The sequence below is a fragment of the Castor canadensis genome, chromosome 9 (genome assembly GCF_047511655.1).
Source record: "Castor canadensis chromosome 9, mCasCan1.hap1v2, whole genome shotgun sequence".
Classification (NCBI taxonomy): Eukaryota; Metazoa; Chordata; class Mammalia; order Rodentia; family Castoridae; genus Castor; species Castor canadensis.
The window spans coordinates 884,925-897,143 of record NC_133394.1 but is presented as its reverse complement, the minus strand read 5'-3'; the positions used below and the strand labels follow the sequence as shown (position 1 = coordinate 897,143).

The 12,219-nt window shown below is 47.0% G+C and overlaps 1 protein-coding gene and 1 pseudogene across 5 annotated transcripts in view; one reads left to right on the top strand and one right to left on the bottom strand.

Moving 5' to 3' along the window:
* Sclt1 (sodium channel and clathrin linker 1) overlaps positions 1-12,219 on the top strand; it is a 160,518-nt gene that overhangs the window by 144,429 nt on the left and 3,870 nt on the right. For all 5 annotated transcript variants that reach the window (XM_074041163.1, XM_074041161.1, XM_074041160.1 and 2 more), the window contains 2 exons: positions 3,043-3,138; positions 4,976-11,366. In XM_074041163.1, coding sequence (XP_073897264.1) covers positions 3,043-3,138; positions 4,976-5,038 — 159 coding nt within the window. In that variant the 3' untranslated portion in view covers positions 5,039-11,366. The remainder of the gene's footprint in view (positions 1-3,042; positions 3,139-4,975; positions 11,367-12,219) is intronic.
* On the bottom strand, positions 7,802-10,553 carry LOC109699861 (eukaryotic initiation factor 4A-I-like; annotated as a pseudogene).

Genomic DNA, 12,219 nt, shown 5'->3' with positions numbered 1-12,219 from the left:
AGTTCCTTCATGGAACTGCTTGGCAAATGTGGGAGCCAGTGACTCAGGTATGGCAGCGCAGCCATCAGTAAACTTCGACCATCCATCCGGTAGAAAATTTCCTCCTTCAGTCTCAAACCAAGCCTGTTCTTGTGAAGTATACCATGGATCCCATTCAGATAAGGGGCACGGGAACAAGGCAGCTGTCAGTGAGGCTGAGGTTTGTCCTGTGAGGGCTGCTCACTTGGCTTCCTATCAGCCTTTTGGTTTTCCCAAACAGCTGTTGTCTCCCTCTTCTGGTGCCCTCAGCAGTGCATGGCTACTTGCTTAGGAGTCCATACAGCTTCTAGCAGTTCTAGAATTCCTTGTCCATATTTAACACTTTCCTCCCAAGTTAATGAGCCCCCTTTCTTTATATAGGGCTCCATGGGCATGGATGGTAGTCAGGGCATATTTAGAGTCTGTATAGATGTTTACCCACACTCCTGCAGCAAGCTGGAGTGCCCACGTGAGAGCAGTGAGCTCAGCTTTCTGTGCAGAGGTCCCGACGAGCAACAGATGTCCTTTAATGACAGTGTCCAGCATCACCACTGCAAATCCAGCAAAACGTGTGCCTTCCCAGGCAAAGCTGCTGCCCTCCATGAAATACTCAACGTCCGGATGACTAATGGGCTGGTTGGTCAAATCTGGCCGGCTGGAGAACACCTCATCCATAACCTCTAACAAGTCATGCTCCAGGGGCCTGAATCAACCAGTAATAGGGTGGCTGGATTTAGAGTCTTAACAACCTCTATACAGACACACAAGTTTTCACATAACATGCTTTGATATTTGACCATTTGGGAGTTTGTTAACCAGTAATTTCCTTTATATTCCATGACAGTCAAAACAGAGTGGGGAACTCGGACTATGAGTTCTTATCCCAAAGTAAGTTTGTCTGCTTCAACCACCAAGAGGCAGTGGCTGCCATGGTTGCACAGGTGGGGGGCGGCCAGCCTTGGGAAACTGCATCAAGTTGCTTTGATAAATAGGTCACCAGGTGGTGCCAGTAACCTAACAGCTGGGTCAAGACTCCCACAACTCCCAGTCTCTCATGTACATATAGGAAGAAGGGCTTTATCGTATCTGGCAAGCCCAGAGCAGGAGTGTTTGTGAGTGCCCTCTTAATTTCTTTAAAGGCCTTTTCTTGCTCCTCTCCCCATATCATAGGTTCCCGCTCTCTCCCCTTTGTGGCTTCATAAAGGGGTTTTGCTGAGAGAGTAATTGGGGATCCAGATCCCACAGAAACCTGCAGCTCCTAGAAACTCTGTAATCTGTGCAGTGGCACACAAGGGAGCAGGGACTCCTCGGGGCCCCCCACTAATGTGGGTTTCTTTGGCTTTTTACATTTTTCCCTGCACTTTGAAGCTGCTGCCACCCTGTCTACCATAACCCTACATGTTTCCTCTAGGCAGGGCTTTAGCCATGTGGGCCAACTGAGGACTACATCCTGCCAGCAGTCAATATGAGGAAACTGATCTGGGTGTCCAGGCTCCCCTACAACCACTTCAAAAACTATTGATTATGCCCTTATCTAATGACCTCTCCAAGGGCCATCCTACACCAAAAGCAGGCCAGTCTATTTCACAGAAGGTCCTGAGCTTGCCAGGAGTCAGCTTGACCCCATAATCTCCATTAAATCCCCTCTTAAAGTTCTTAAGCATGATATTTTTACTCTGTCCTCCTCCCATTCCTCCTGTTTGCCAGACGTCAAGACAGAGACAAAGATGGAAGGTTTGAGGGCTGTGGAGAGGAGATAAAGGGTCCTCCTCTCCGGCACACAGGAAAAAATGCCACTTGCTTCACTTTGTCCATCTCCAGCTGCACACCTTACGGGGATTTAGGTGTCTCTTGGCTGTAGTGAAGCTGTATAAGCCCCAGACCAGAGGCCCTGTTAGGGTTCACCCTAGACCATATAAGTTAGCCACCCGGATTGAGACTCGCACTCACTTCGTAACCAGGCTCGCACTTCCACACACTCACACAGCATAGTACCTCCACCCCTCTCCCTGAACCCGAACCTGAAGTTTCACCCCCAAATGGGGGCTACTCAGGTGTCTTTGCTGGGAGTTGATCAGATTCCCCTTCTGCTTCCTGAGGCAGGTCTGAATTTGAACCTGGGTTCTTACCAGTCTGATGAGTGGGGCTCCCAAGTTGGTTCCCAGCTTTTTACAACCAGATCTTTCCTCCTTGGTTCACCAGAACAGGAGCTCCCTCCCCTTGGATCAACACGGTCTGGTGGTGCCTGGCAGGGGCAGCCCTCCTGGTGGGCCAGGGACAATGAGCCAGTGACGAGGAGGTGAAAATACTGCCCTACAAAGCCCAGGCGAGCCTCCGAAAATGTTGCAAGAGGGCTCAGACAGATGGGGCACCAAAGCTTTCGGAAAGCAAGTTTATTAAGCAAGCCAGCAGCAACTCAGCAGACTCGTGTCCAAAGGCTGAGCCCTGAGAGCAAAGGAGGCTTTCTTACATATGATTTAGAGCAGGTTACAGAAATGGGGGAGGGGTACAGCTTGTCCCGTACATAGTCACGTGTTATTTCATTGGCTGCTTTAACCTATGGGGCGAGGTGACCCTCCTCTGGTCTCCAGTAATATTCCCTAACTCTTTTTTTCTTTGTTTCACTGTAGCACTCATTAATCTCCCTTCCCCCTCCCTGTCTTCCTGCCACATTCCTCCCTTTGATGCTCAGACCCATTTCTGGGTCCAAGAGCATCATCTTGATCTAGGGGTTTATATTTCCATAGTCCCATTACATGTCAGTACTGGGGGGTAAGCTCTGGGCCTCATGCTTGATAGGTAGGTGCTCTAGCAGTGAGCTACTCCACCAGCCTTTTTTATTTTGTAAGTGATGAAAAGGTCTCCACATCTCATAGAGATTCTGTGTGTGCATGCATGTGTGTGTGGTACTGGGGATTGAACACACAGTCTCATACCTGCTGGCAGGAGCTCTACCACTTGAACTATACTCCCAGCCCTCACATGGGATTTCTAACTTGTTTGTTTTGTATTTCCCACTAATAGAATGAAAAGTTAATTCAAGAGCATCAAGAAAAAGCCAACAGACTTCAAAGGAGACTAAGCCAGGCAGAAGAGAGAGCTGCTTCTGCATCCCAGCAGGTGGGTCACCCCATTATCTATAGCTAGTGAAAGTCTGAGCAGATCAAAGATAAGGAGGGTTCTCAAAAGTCCCAGAGAACCAGGGTTCATTTTACTTGATAAGCCTATCTACTATGAGCCCTTTAACACTTATGATTGAAAGGGCCAGCTTTAGGAACTACAACACTCAGTACCCTCCAGTTGACTCTTACACCTAGACAGCCATCCATCAGGAAAGCAGCTAGCCAGAGGACTACTTAAATTGAAATTAACACAATTAGTTTAAACAAAGCACTCTAGATCCTCCAAACAAATGGAGTAGAAAATGCAGAACATCAGTAAAATGCTGAGAAGTCATTTCTCAAAACACACCATCAATGAAAGGGCTATTTGTTCAAAGCACGAGCAGTGGTTCCTGTAGCAGGAGTTCGAGACCAGAGTGCTCTCCGATGAAATCAGTGCTTTTACAGGCTAGAAACAGACAAGTTCCCATATTATTAATTAACATTTTGTTATAAATGTACTGTTTGTATCAAAACAAATATTACTCTTAGCCACCAGTGACATCATGGCCTGGTGTCATTTGTAGCCATGTGACTGAGCAGTTTCACCTTCTCTCAGCTTCAGTGACACCTCCCTCGTGCACTTATTGAAGGATAAAAAGAATTAACACCTGTAAATTCTTCAGTGTCTGGTAAATTGTTTCTTAAAGGGAATTTCTCTTTCGTAGTTCTCTGAGCTTCATCTTTAGCTCTTCGGATGGGATCGCTCACCATGTTGCCTCAAAGTCTTGGGCTCGAGCAGTCCTCCTGCCTCAGCTTCCCAAGTGTGAGGAGCTGCAGGTGCAGCCTTGTGCTTGGCTGGCACACTGGCTTTGCAACACCTACCGAAAACCCCCACCTTGAGCTACACAGCAGAAAGGGAACAGAACTTTGATTCTGAATCTAGTCGATGCAGGAGAAAATTATGAATGAGACCAAGTGGTAAATTCCCTTCACAAGACCTGCATTCATTTTTTTCATCTCTCTCTCTCTCTGCCTTCTGAGTCCTATCCAATCCCCCCACTTTCTTCTAAAACCTGGACTTGCTGTTAGAAACAATACCCTACTAGGCCATCACGTTTGCTGAGATGACGGGAGTTCAGTCATTCCTGTCTCTAACCCGGCTTCACGCTGCTGCCCTGGAGCACTGTCGTGTTAATTCTACCCGCACTTCTCCACCCATTCTTAACCACAGCTCTGCACATCGCCAGAGTGTTGCACCATGTTCTTTGCACAGTAAGACCGTTTTTAAGTATGTCTGCTGAAGCCTTTCTACACATGTATTTAGATACATATATTTTCATTTAGAATATTTCCAGAAACACTGGAAACAGCCAAGCAGGGTGGCACATGCCTGTAATCATCAGCCTCCCAAGGGTAAGGCAGCAGGATCATGAGTTCAAGACCAACCTGGACTTCACCATAAGACCATGTCAAAAAAATCAAAGCAAACAAACCAAAAAACTAAAAATAGTGATTATATCTGAAGAGAAGACTCTATCTTCTTTTTATTATGGAGCCTGCATTATATCTGCTCGGATTTACTTTTTTCCACCTTTCAAATTACCTTCTATCGAGATGTTTTTCACCCATCTGTGTAATGTGTTTGGGAATTCAGAGTGTTCCTCTGAGCTGTGGGACGTCATCGTGGACACGGTTTCTCCAACGTGGCCCAGGCACTTGAGAGTCTGGTTAAGGCAGAAATGAGCACATTGCCAACTTGGAGATTCTTTCCATCAAGATTATTTTCAGTGCCTGTGGGTCTGAGGTTTGCCGTGAGGTATGTCACTACTTTTTCCTTGTTTGTTCTGCTGCAGCTCAGTGTGATTACGGTGCAGAGAAGAAAAGCAGCCTCCTTGGTGAATCTGGAGACTATTTAAGAACACCCATGATTCAGAGTTGGGAAGCTGATGGACCAGAAGGATTGACGTGGCCAAGTGCAGAGAGCAGCCACACTGGTGTTGCTTTACAAGGCATGTTCCATTCTGTTAGGAGGGCCACGGGGAACAAAACTCTGGCAACTTCCTGTAAGTAGAAAGCCAGCCATACCTGAGCTTCCGTGGAGAATGAAGCCAGCTGGGACGAGCCCCTGCCGTCACTAGTGTGTCTTCTTCCCTTTCAAACTACACTAGTCATGAGAGAGGTTTAAGAAAATTCTAAAATTTAGTATTTCAGGTTCCAGGATTTGGGGGTTTATATCTAATTGTTACTCCTAACTCATTTCCAAAGTCACTAAGAATTAGTTTTCCTCTGAACTCAAATGTAATAAATTACACACTTTCCAAATGGTGCTGTCATTTACTTCAGTGGGTAGTCACAGGACTTCTTTCTGACTTACAGCTTGGAATTATTTATAGAACTTAAGAGTTTGCAAGTTTTTTAATATTGCTGAGTTCTGATCAAATAGAGAGCTTCGATCCTATGAATTCATAGCTCTAAGGCATTGTAGTCCTGTGGGTGTTTGCACATCCGTGTAAGTTATTCTCTTCTGGCTTCTAGTGACTAGAGCAGGCTGCTGTTTTCCCGATGAGCAGCTAGTGAGTGTGAGTTGGAGTGACCCAGAAACATCCATCGTTAAGAGCTCAGGACTGCTGCTAACAAAGCCAGATGTTGCTGGGATCCTTGGCCTCAGAAGGAGGGGCCACCTCTTCAGCCTTTTCTCAGGCCACTCTCCTCCAGTTCCTCTGCTGTAGGCTTGGTGGCACCTTTTACTTCCATCACTGAACCGTCCTCCCTCCCCAGCCAAGTCTCTGATACTCTTTACCCTTTATGCCTTCTTCAGATCTGTAGTCAGACATCACTTCCCCAGTAGAGCCTTCCCTGGCCTCGAGGCTAGGTTCAGTCCCTGTGGCAGAATGCTCTTAATAGTGTGCTCTATTTTTCCTTCCTAGTACTTGAAAGAATTTGTAATTAACTCTTTTTGAAGTCTTTTCCAACCCCCCACAGACTGTAAGCTCCCTGAGAGCAGGCTCACATTTGCTCATCCCTCAGTATACCCTGGTTCCTGGAGCACTGAGGCGTTCAGTAATTGTTTGTGAGCTGAGTTCTCAAGGACAGGGTGGCACAGATGACTTCGTTGTCAGGTGGACACAGTCCTCCCTGCACTGTTACGTTCATAACCTCCTCTGCAGCTGGCTCCCTGGCGTGCTCACGACTATCCAGGAAGACAGGCAAAGGTCAGAACTTTCTGACCTCTGCATTTGAACTTAAGCCACGTTTAGCAACAGAATTGAAAGTGGTGGGGGGTTTCTTTCAGAAAAGTTCTTCAGTTAATAATTTCCTATGTAAAAATGAAGTGGAGTTTTTAACATCTCTCATTGGTCAGTCTTCATTTGCAAAGGCATTATTTATTCTGTGGACTGTGTTTTAGGAGACAGAGGAAAGGAGTAGGAAATACAAATTATATAACTCTGAAACTGGGGATGAAGCCACGTTCATCTTATTTTTTTCAGCTTCTTTGTTGTGTCTCCCTGAGGCAGAAAGGAGCTATGATTTCTTTTTCTCCTTTGCATACAAACATGCAGACCCCAGAGTCATCTCGTGACCCCTCCCCCATGGAAGGACGGTGCCATTGCTGCACCATCTTGCCATAGCAACTCACACACAAAATGGTGGAAAACACTGGGCATAATGTGTTTTGTCACTTTCTCCAAAATAGCAAATCTGTGGTGAGCTTTTTTGCAAAAATTTTTATCAAAAACTTTGTTTACTTTAACTAAAACTGTACATACACATATGGATCTGTAGACAGAGACAGTGACTACAGAATCCTGAGGTTACATATGGACTCTGTCCCTCACCAGCCCTTAAAACTTAGTAAAATGTGTAACTCTTGTGGAGATAATTGGTGCTCCTAGTATTTACATAAGAAAGAAAAGTAAATGTGTGTATGTTTGGACAACCAAAGTTTTATGATGGGAAAGTGTCTTGAAAGTAATTCTTTACAACACCAGCACCATCCAGCCAAGAATCCAGCACAGCATGTGCACGAGTCCCTTCCCAAAGGTGCCCCCCTCATACAGGTGCCCCCCTCATACAAGTACTCCCTGTTCCCACAGGTGTCACCACCTCACACAGGTGCCCCCCTCCCATTCGGTCCTCCCCCCTCCCACTGGTCCTGTGTGCGCACTGCACCCCACTCGTATCTTCCATGCAGTGTAAACAAGCAAGGACAGAAGCAGGAACTGAGCCTGGTTCTCATTAGTTCTCAATCTGCTCTCATAGATTTTTTTTTTCTTTTGCCTCAAAAGTAATATTTATTCAAAGAAACAGAAAGACAGAAAAGACAAGATGTCCATCCCTGGGCTCCCTTCCCTCCATTCAGGCTGCTCCTCAGCCCCCACGACTGCCTCCTGACCGGGACCAGGTAGCAGCTCCTCTCAGACATCCAGTGTCATTGGAGCACTCACTGGGGGTTCTGAGGTTTCGGGTTCTGTGAAAGTCCCATCTTCTATTACCATGTTTATAACCACATCTCTGTGACCAAAACAACCACCAGGACCAATTCTAGGGCTGTAGTTTTCCTGCTGGTGTGAAAGTCATGGCTGCTGACTAAAGCAGCCCGAGGCCTCTGAGGATCAGTGTGTGCCAGAGCTGGACTGTGACTCCCTTGCGTCTCCATTTGTGGAGATTGGGGATGATCTTCACAGTGAGCCTACCAGCCTTCCTTCCTTTGGATGTTGGTGAAGGTAACCGCCTGGGTCACACAGCATCTCCCACTTCCACTCCTTTTGCACACTGATGTAGAACTGGCAGGTGCCCTCCAGGGTCAACTCTCCCTCATGAATTTCTTGACCACCTCAGGCACATAGGAAAGAGTTGTGGCCGACAGTAAACCACCTGAGCTCTGGAGTATCTGATCCTCAAATCCACACCTAGTATTTCATCATCCTCGTCAGCACAAACATCTTGATGTATTTGGGAGACGGGTGTCTCCAGCTACACTAATCAAATGTGCAACCAGGGGTACCCACCAGGATGTGGGAGCTTCCGCCGGCAGGTCCTGCACCTCTGCATGCACACTGGTGTCCCCAGTGCAGGCCTGGCAGGAGGCCCTCATGCTTTCCTTCTGTATCTGCCAAGCTAACTCTAGTGGTTGCCAGGCCCAAGGCCTAGGTAAACTTCAGATCTAACTTGGTCTGCTACAGAATCAATAGTGCACACGTGGCTGGTTTCCCGGGCCCAGGTTGGGCTTGGGCAATGGATCCATTACCCTGACGCAAGGAAGGACTTGCAGCTGGACGGCAGAGGGCTTCTCAAAACCACAGGCCTAGAAGCCACAGAGGAGGAACTCGGAGAGGTTCACGCAATCAGAGCTGTCAGTGATCTCATTTCAGTTACTCTCAGTGACACCTGCCTCCCTCCCGCCAGGGCCATGGTCTCTGGATCTGAAATCCCAACTGGCAGCCTTGAGGCTTACAAACTCTCACTGGTTCATGTTAATACATTTCTTCAAAGTGCAGCACTTTGCTTCCAGGAACAGATCAGCTGTTGACACCCACCGAGGCACCTACTCACTTCCCATGAGGAGCCTGGTCCTTCAATCAGCTGTTCCCATCAGAAAGCTCTTTCTTACTGTACTGTGAACCAGACCTGTCCACCTGCCTTGGCCCTCCTGGCACCACAGAAGCAGTCTAAAGGGCCTTCCACACGCCAGGGCTCAACCTGAGTGATGTTCCCCATTTTCCCAAAGGACTTGGTTTCCCGGTGAACCTCGTGCCAACCTGTCAGAGTTAACTCCGACTTGCAGACGTCCTTCTTCACTCATTCGGTCAGAAAGCACTGACTGGGCACTAAGTACACCAAGTGTGCCTAGGACACACCCCTGACCCCAAAACAAAGCTTACTTGAGATGTAAACTGGTAATGGTCTCATTCTAGATCCTGGCAGGGGTGGGAAGAGGGTAAATGATGCTTGGCTAAGAATTGGAGAACAGTTTATTAGACTCTCCAGGCAATGGATATGGCTCCAAACGGGTCCCTTTCCCTTTGTCCACCTCAAGACGATCTGACATTCTTTGAAAGCTCGCTTTGAAAGTCACAGTGGCTAAAGACTTGTGGTGTGTAGGATGAGGTTATTCTGGAGTCTCTGCCTCCATTGGTGTACGTAAGATTGTCACCTTTTTTACTTATTTTTTTTGACATTAAATCACGCTGGCAGATGCTGAGCACGTCGTCAGCCAGCACCAATCTTCCTCAGAGGTTCTGTTGCTAAGCCAAGTTTGCCCAGGAGGCAGCACACACTGTAACCCGAGTGTGTGATCCTGTTTGTCAGCTCTGAGTTTAGGGACCATGTCTGTTATTTTTCTTCCTACTGTTTCTCACTCAGGACCATTTTTGACCTATAGTGCATGCCGTCCACAGTTTTAACAAGCATGCTACTTGAACATTCATGCAAGTTGTTGAAAAGATGAGGAGCTGTGGTCATTTAGACTGTTGTCAGTCTGGCCATGTTGCTGCTTGTAGCCAATTCTGAGAACGTCGGCAAAGACTCGGCCTTCTGTATGCATCACAGGTGTCTCAGATCAAATCCAGGAATCCTGTTCTGGGAAGATTGCTAGCAACCTCATACTCACTGCATGTTCCTTTTGTGTTTACTGAAGTCCTTTCTTTCCTGTAATAACATGTCGTGGAAAACTTTATTTTATATTTTCATTAAGTAGCAGCACAGACCTTGATCAATGAATCAAAAAATTGTAAGCTGGGCACCGGTGGCTCACACCTATAATCCTGGCTACTCAGGAGGCAGAGATCAAGAGAATCGTGGTTTGAAGTCAGCCTGAGCAAATAGTTCCAGAGAGCCTGTCCTGAAAACACCCATCACAGAAAAGGACTGGTGGAGTGGCTCAAGGTACAGGCCTTGAGTTCAAACCCCAGTACAGTCAAAAAAAGCATAGCATTAAAGTCTCCAAGGACAAAAACCATGAGGCTAGAACACCCTTTCATAGAAACTCCAGAGGATGAGTGGAGTCATTGTCACATTTTTGCAGATACCCACATCCACTGGTGAACCCCTGGACCTGTGGCAATTGTGACGCTCTGTTGAGAACGTCAGGTGCTGGACATCGCGTGTCTTCTTGCATTTGCTCCACAGCACCCGCCAGGCATCGCCATCTCCTCTCCACGCCTGCCGCAGGGCGCAGCAGGTCTGGGCACTGTTCCTTCTGCCGCCCACCTTGTCCTCAGTCCACAGAATCGCCCACGCTTTGCGGACAGATGCCTGGCAGGAGCGTCCTCTGCGCACCCAGCCGGGATGTGATCTCAATGACAGCTGGGTCTTGTAGACCTGTGACCTCACTGTGTCCACTCTGCCCCTCAGGTGATGGTCTCTGCTCTTGATGGGAACTATAGGTGCAAAGTAGGATCTGAAAAACTCCACCTCCTCTTTATCATTCATCAACCGTGCCTGGCTCAGCTATAAGCCTTTTGGTTTTGTTGGGTTTTGTTTTGTTCTGTTTTTTTCCCTGAGTCTGACCTTAAAGGAAAAGCCCTTTTGACTGTCAAATTATACATACAGCTAGGACTCCTAGAAAAAGTATTTTCATGTCTAGCAGGATTTATTTGGTAATTTTTCCAAACCAAGAAAAGTGACCATACCCTAAATTTAAGTAGTAGAGGACAGTACTTTTCTAAGCAAAGGGCGTTGTAATGCACAGCTATTTGAATGACACAGTGTAGCCAGTGTTAATCCACCTAAAAATTGTTAATAGGAGGTAGATTGCGGTTAGCAATTGTGAAGCACTTGATATAATACATGATTTCCTTAATCAAAGTGAGCATCATGGGGAGTTTGGGTTTTTTGTTTTTTGCAGCACTAGGTTTGGACTTGGGGCCTACACCTTGAGCCACTCTACCAGACCTTTTTTTGTGATGGGTTTTTTTTCAAAATAGGGTCTCATGAACTGTTTGCCCACGCTAGCTCCAAAACTCGATCCTCCTGATCTCTGCTTCCCAAGTAGCTGGGATTACAGGCCTGAGCCACCATTACCTAACGAGCGTACTATTTTAAAGAATGGTGTCGGGAAGGTGTTTACATGCCCTGTTAAGGTGAAGATACCAAAATGAGCTCCATGACTCAGACTGAGGCTGCAGCAGAGCTGAAGTCGATGAGAAAGAGGAGCCCTGGCCTTGTGACTGCCCTGCTGTGAAAAAGGGAAACCCAAGACTGGCCTTACACTGGTGATGGCCCTGAAGTTAAAGCAGCAGTCAGGTGAGTGGGTGAAGCGGGAAAGGTGTAAACCCGGCGGCAGTCTGAACATCAGGACTGTTTTTCTTTTGTCTTGGCTACTTAATTTGGCATATTTTTGTTGTGGGGGAAGGGAAGGGGGTTGTTAGTTGATTGGTTTTGGTTTTTAGTTTTTTGAGACATGGTCTCACTGTGTAGCACAGGACGGCCTGGAACTTGTGATTCTGTACCTCAGCCTCCCAAGTGCTGCGTTATAGACAAGCACCACCAGGCCGGTGGCATTGCTTATTTATTGGTAACTGCATTCATTATACCTTATGTCACAAAATACTGACTTAGAGGTTTTGCATAGCTTCAGTTCAAAGTTTTGGCATTAATCGTAATTTCAGGTTCGTCATCACCAAGCTCAAACTGTCCAAGCCTTGGCTTAGGATGCAGAGAATTAAGTTATTCTCTGAGCCCGATACGAACTTTTCTCTCATTATAGTATATTTTACCTGTAGCTGTGTAATAGGTGATGAAATGAATTCCATTCTCCCAAGAACAAGGCAGGGGCCACGCATGGCAGACTGCTCCTCTCTGTTCAGTCTTCCACCATGCTTGATGTTCTGAGCTAGGATTGCTAGCTCTCCTGGGTAGAATCCACTGAAATAAAGTTCACAGGCAGAGCTTGGCATTGTCGTGTCTCCTGACCTCCACATGTGGACTTCTGTAGCACCCGACTGATGGGCAAATTGCTTAAGGTCCCTGTGCCTCAGTTTTCCTCACCTGTAAACTGGAGGTAACTGTACCTGCGTCGCATGTTTTCAGGATCGAACAAAGTAAAATACAGCCCAGGGCCAGCACTTGATAGGCCCTTTTAAATGCCATGTCAGGA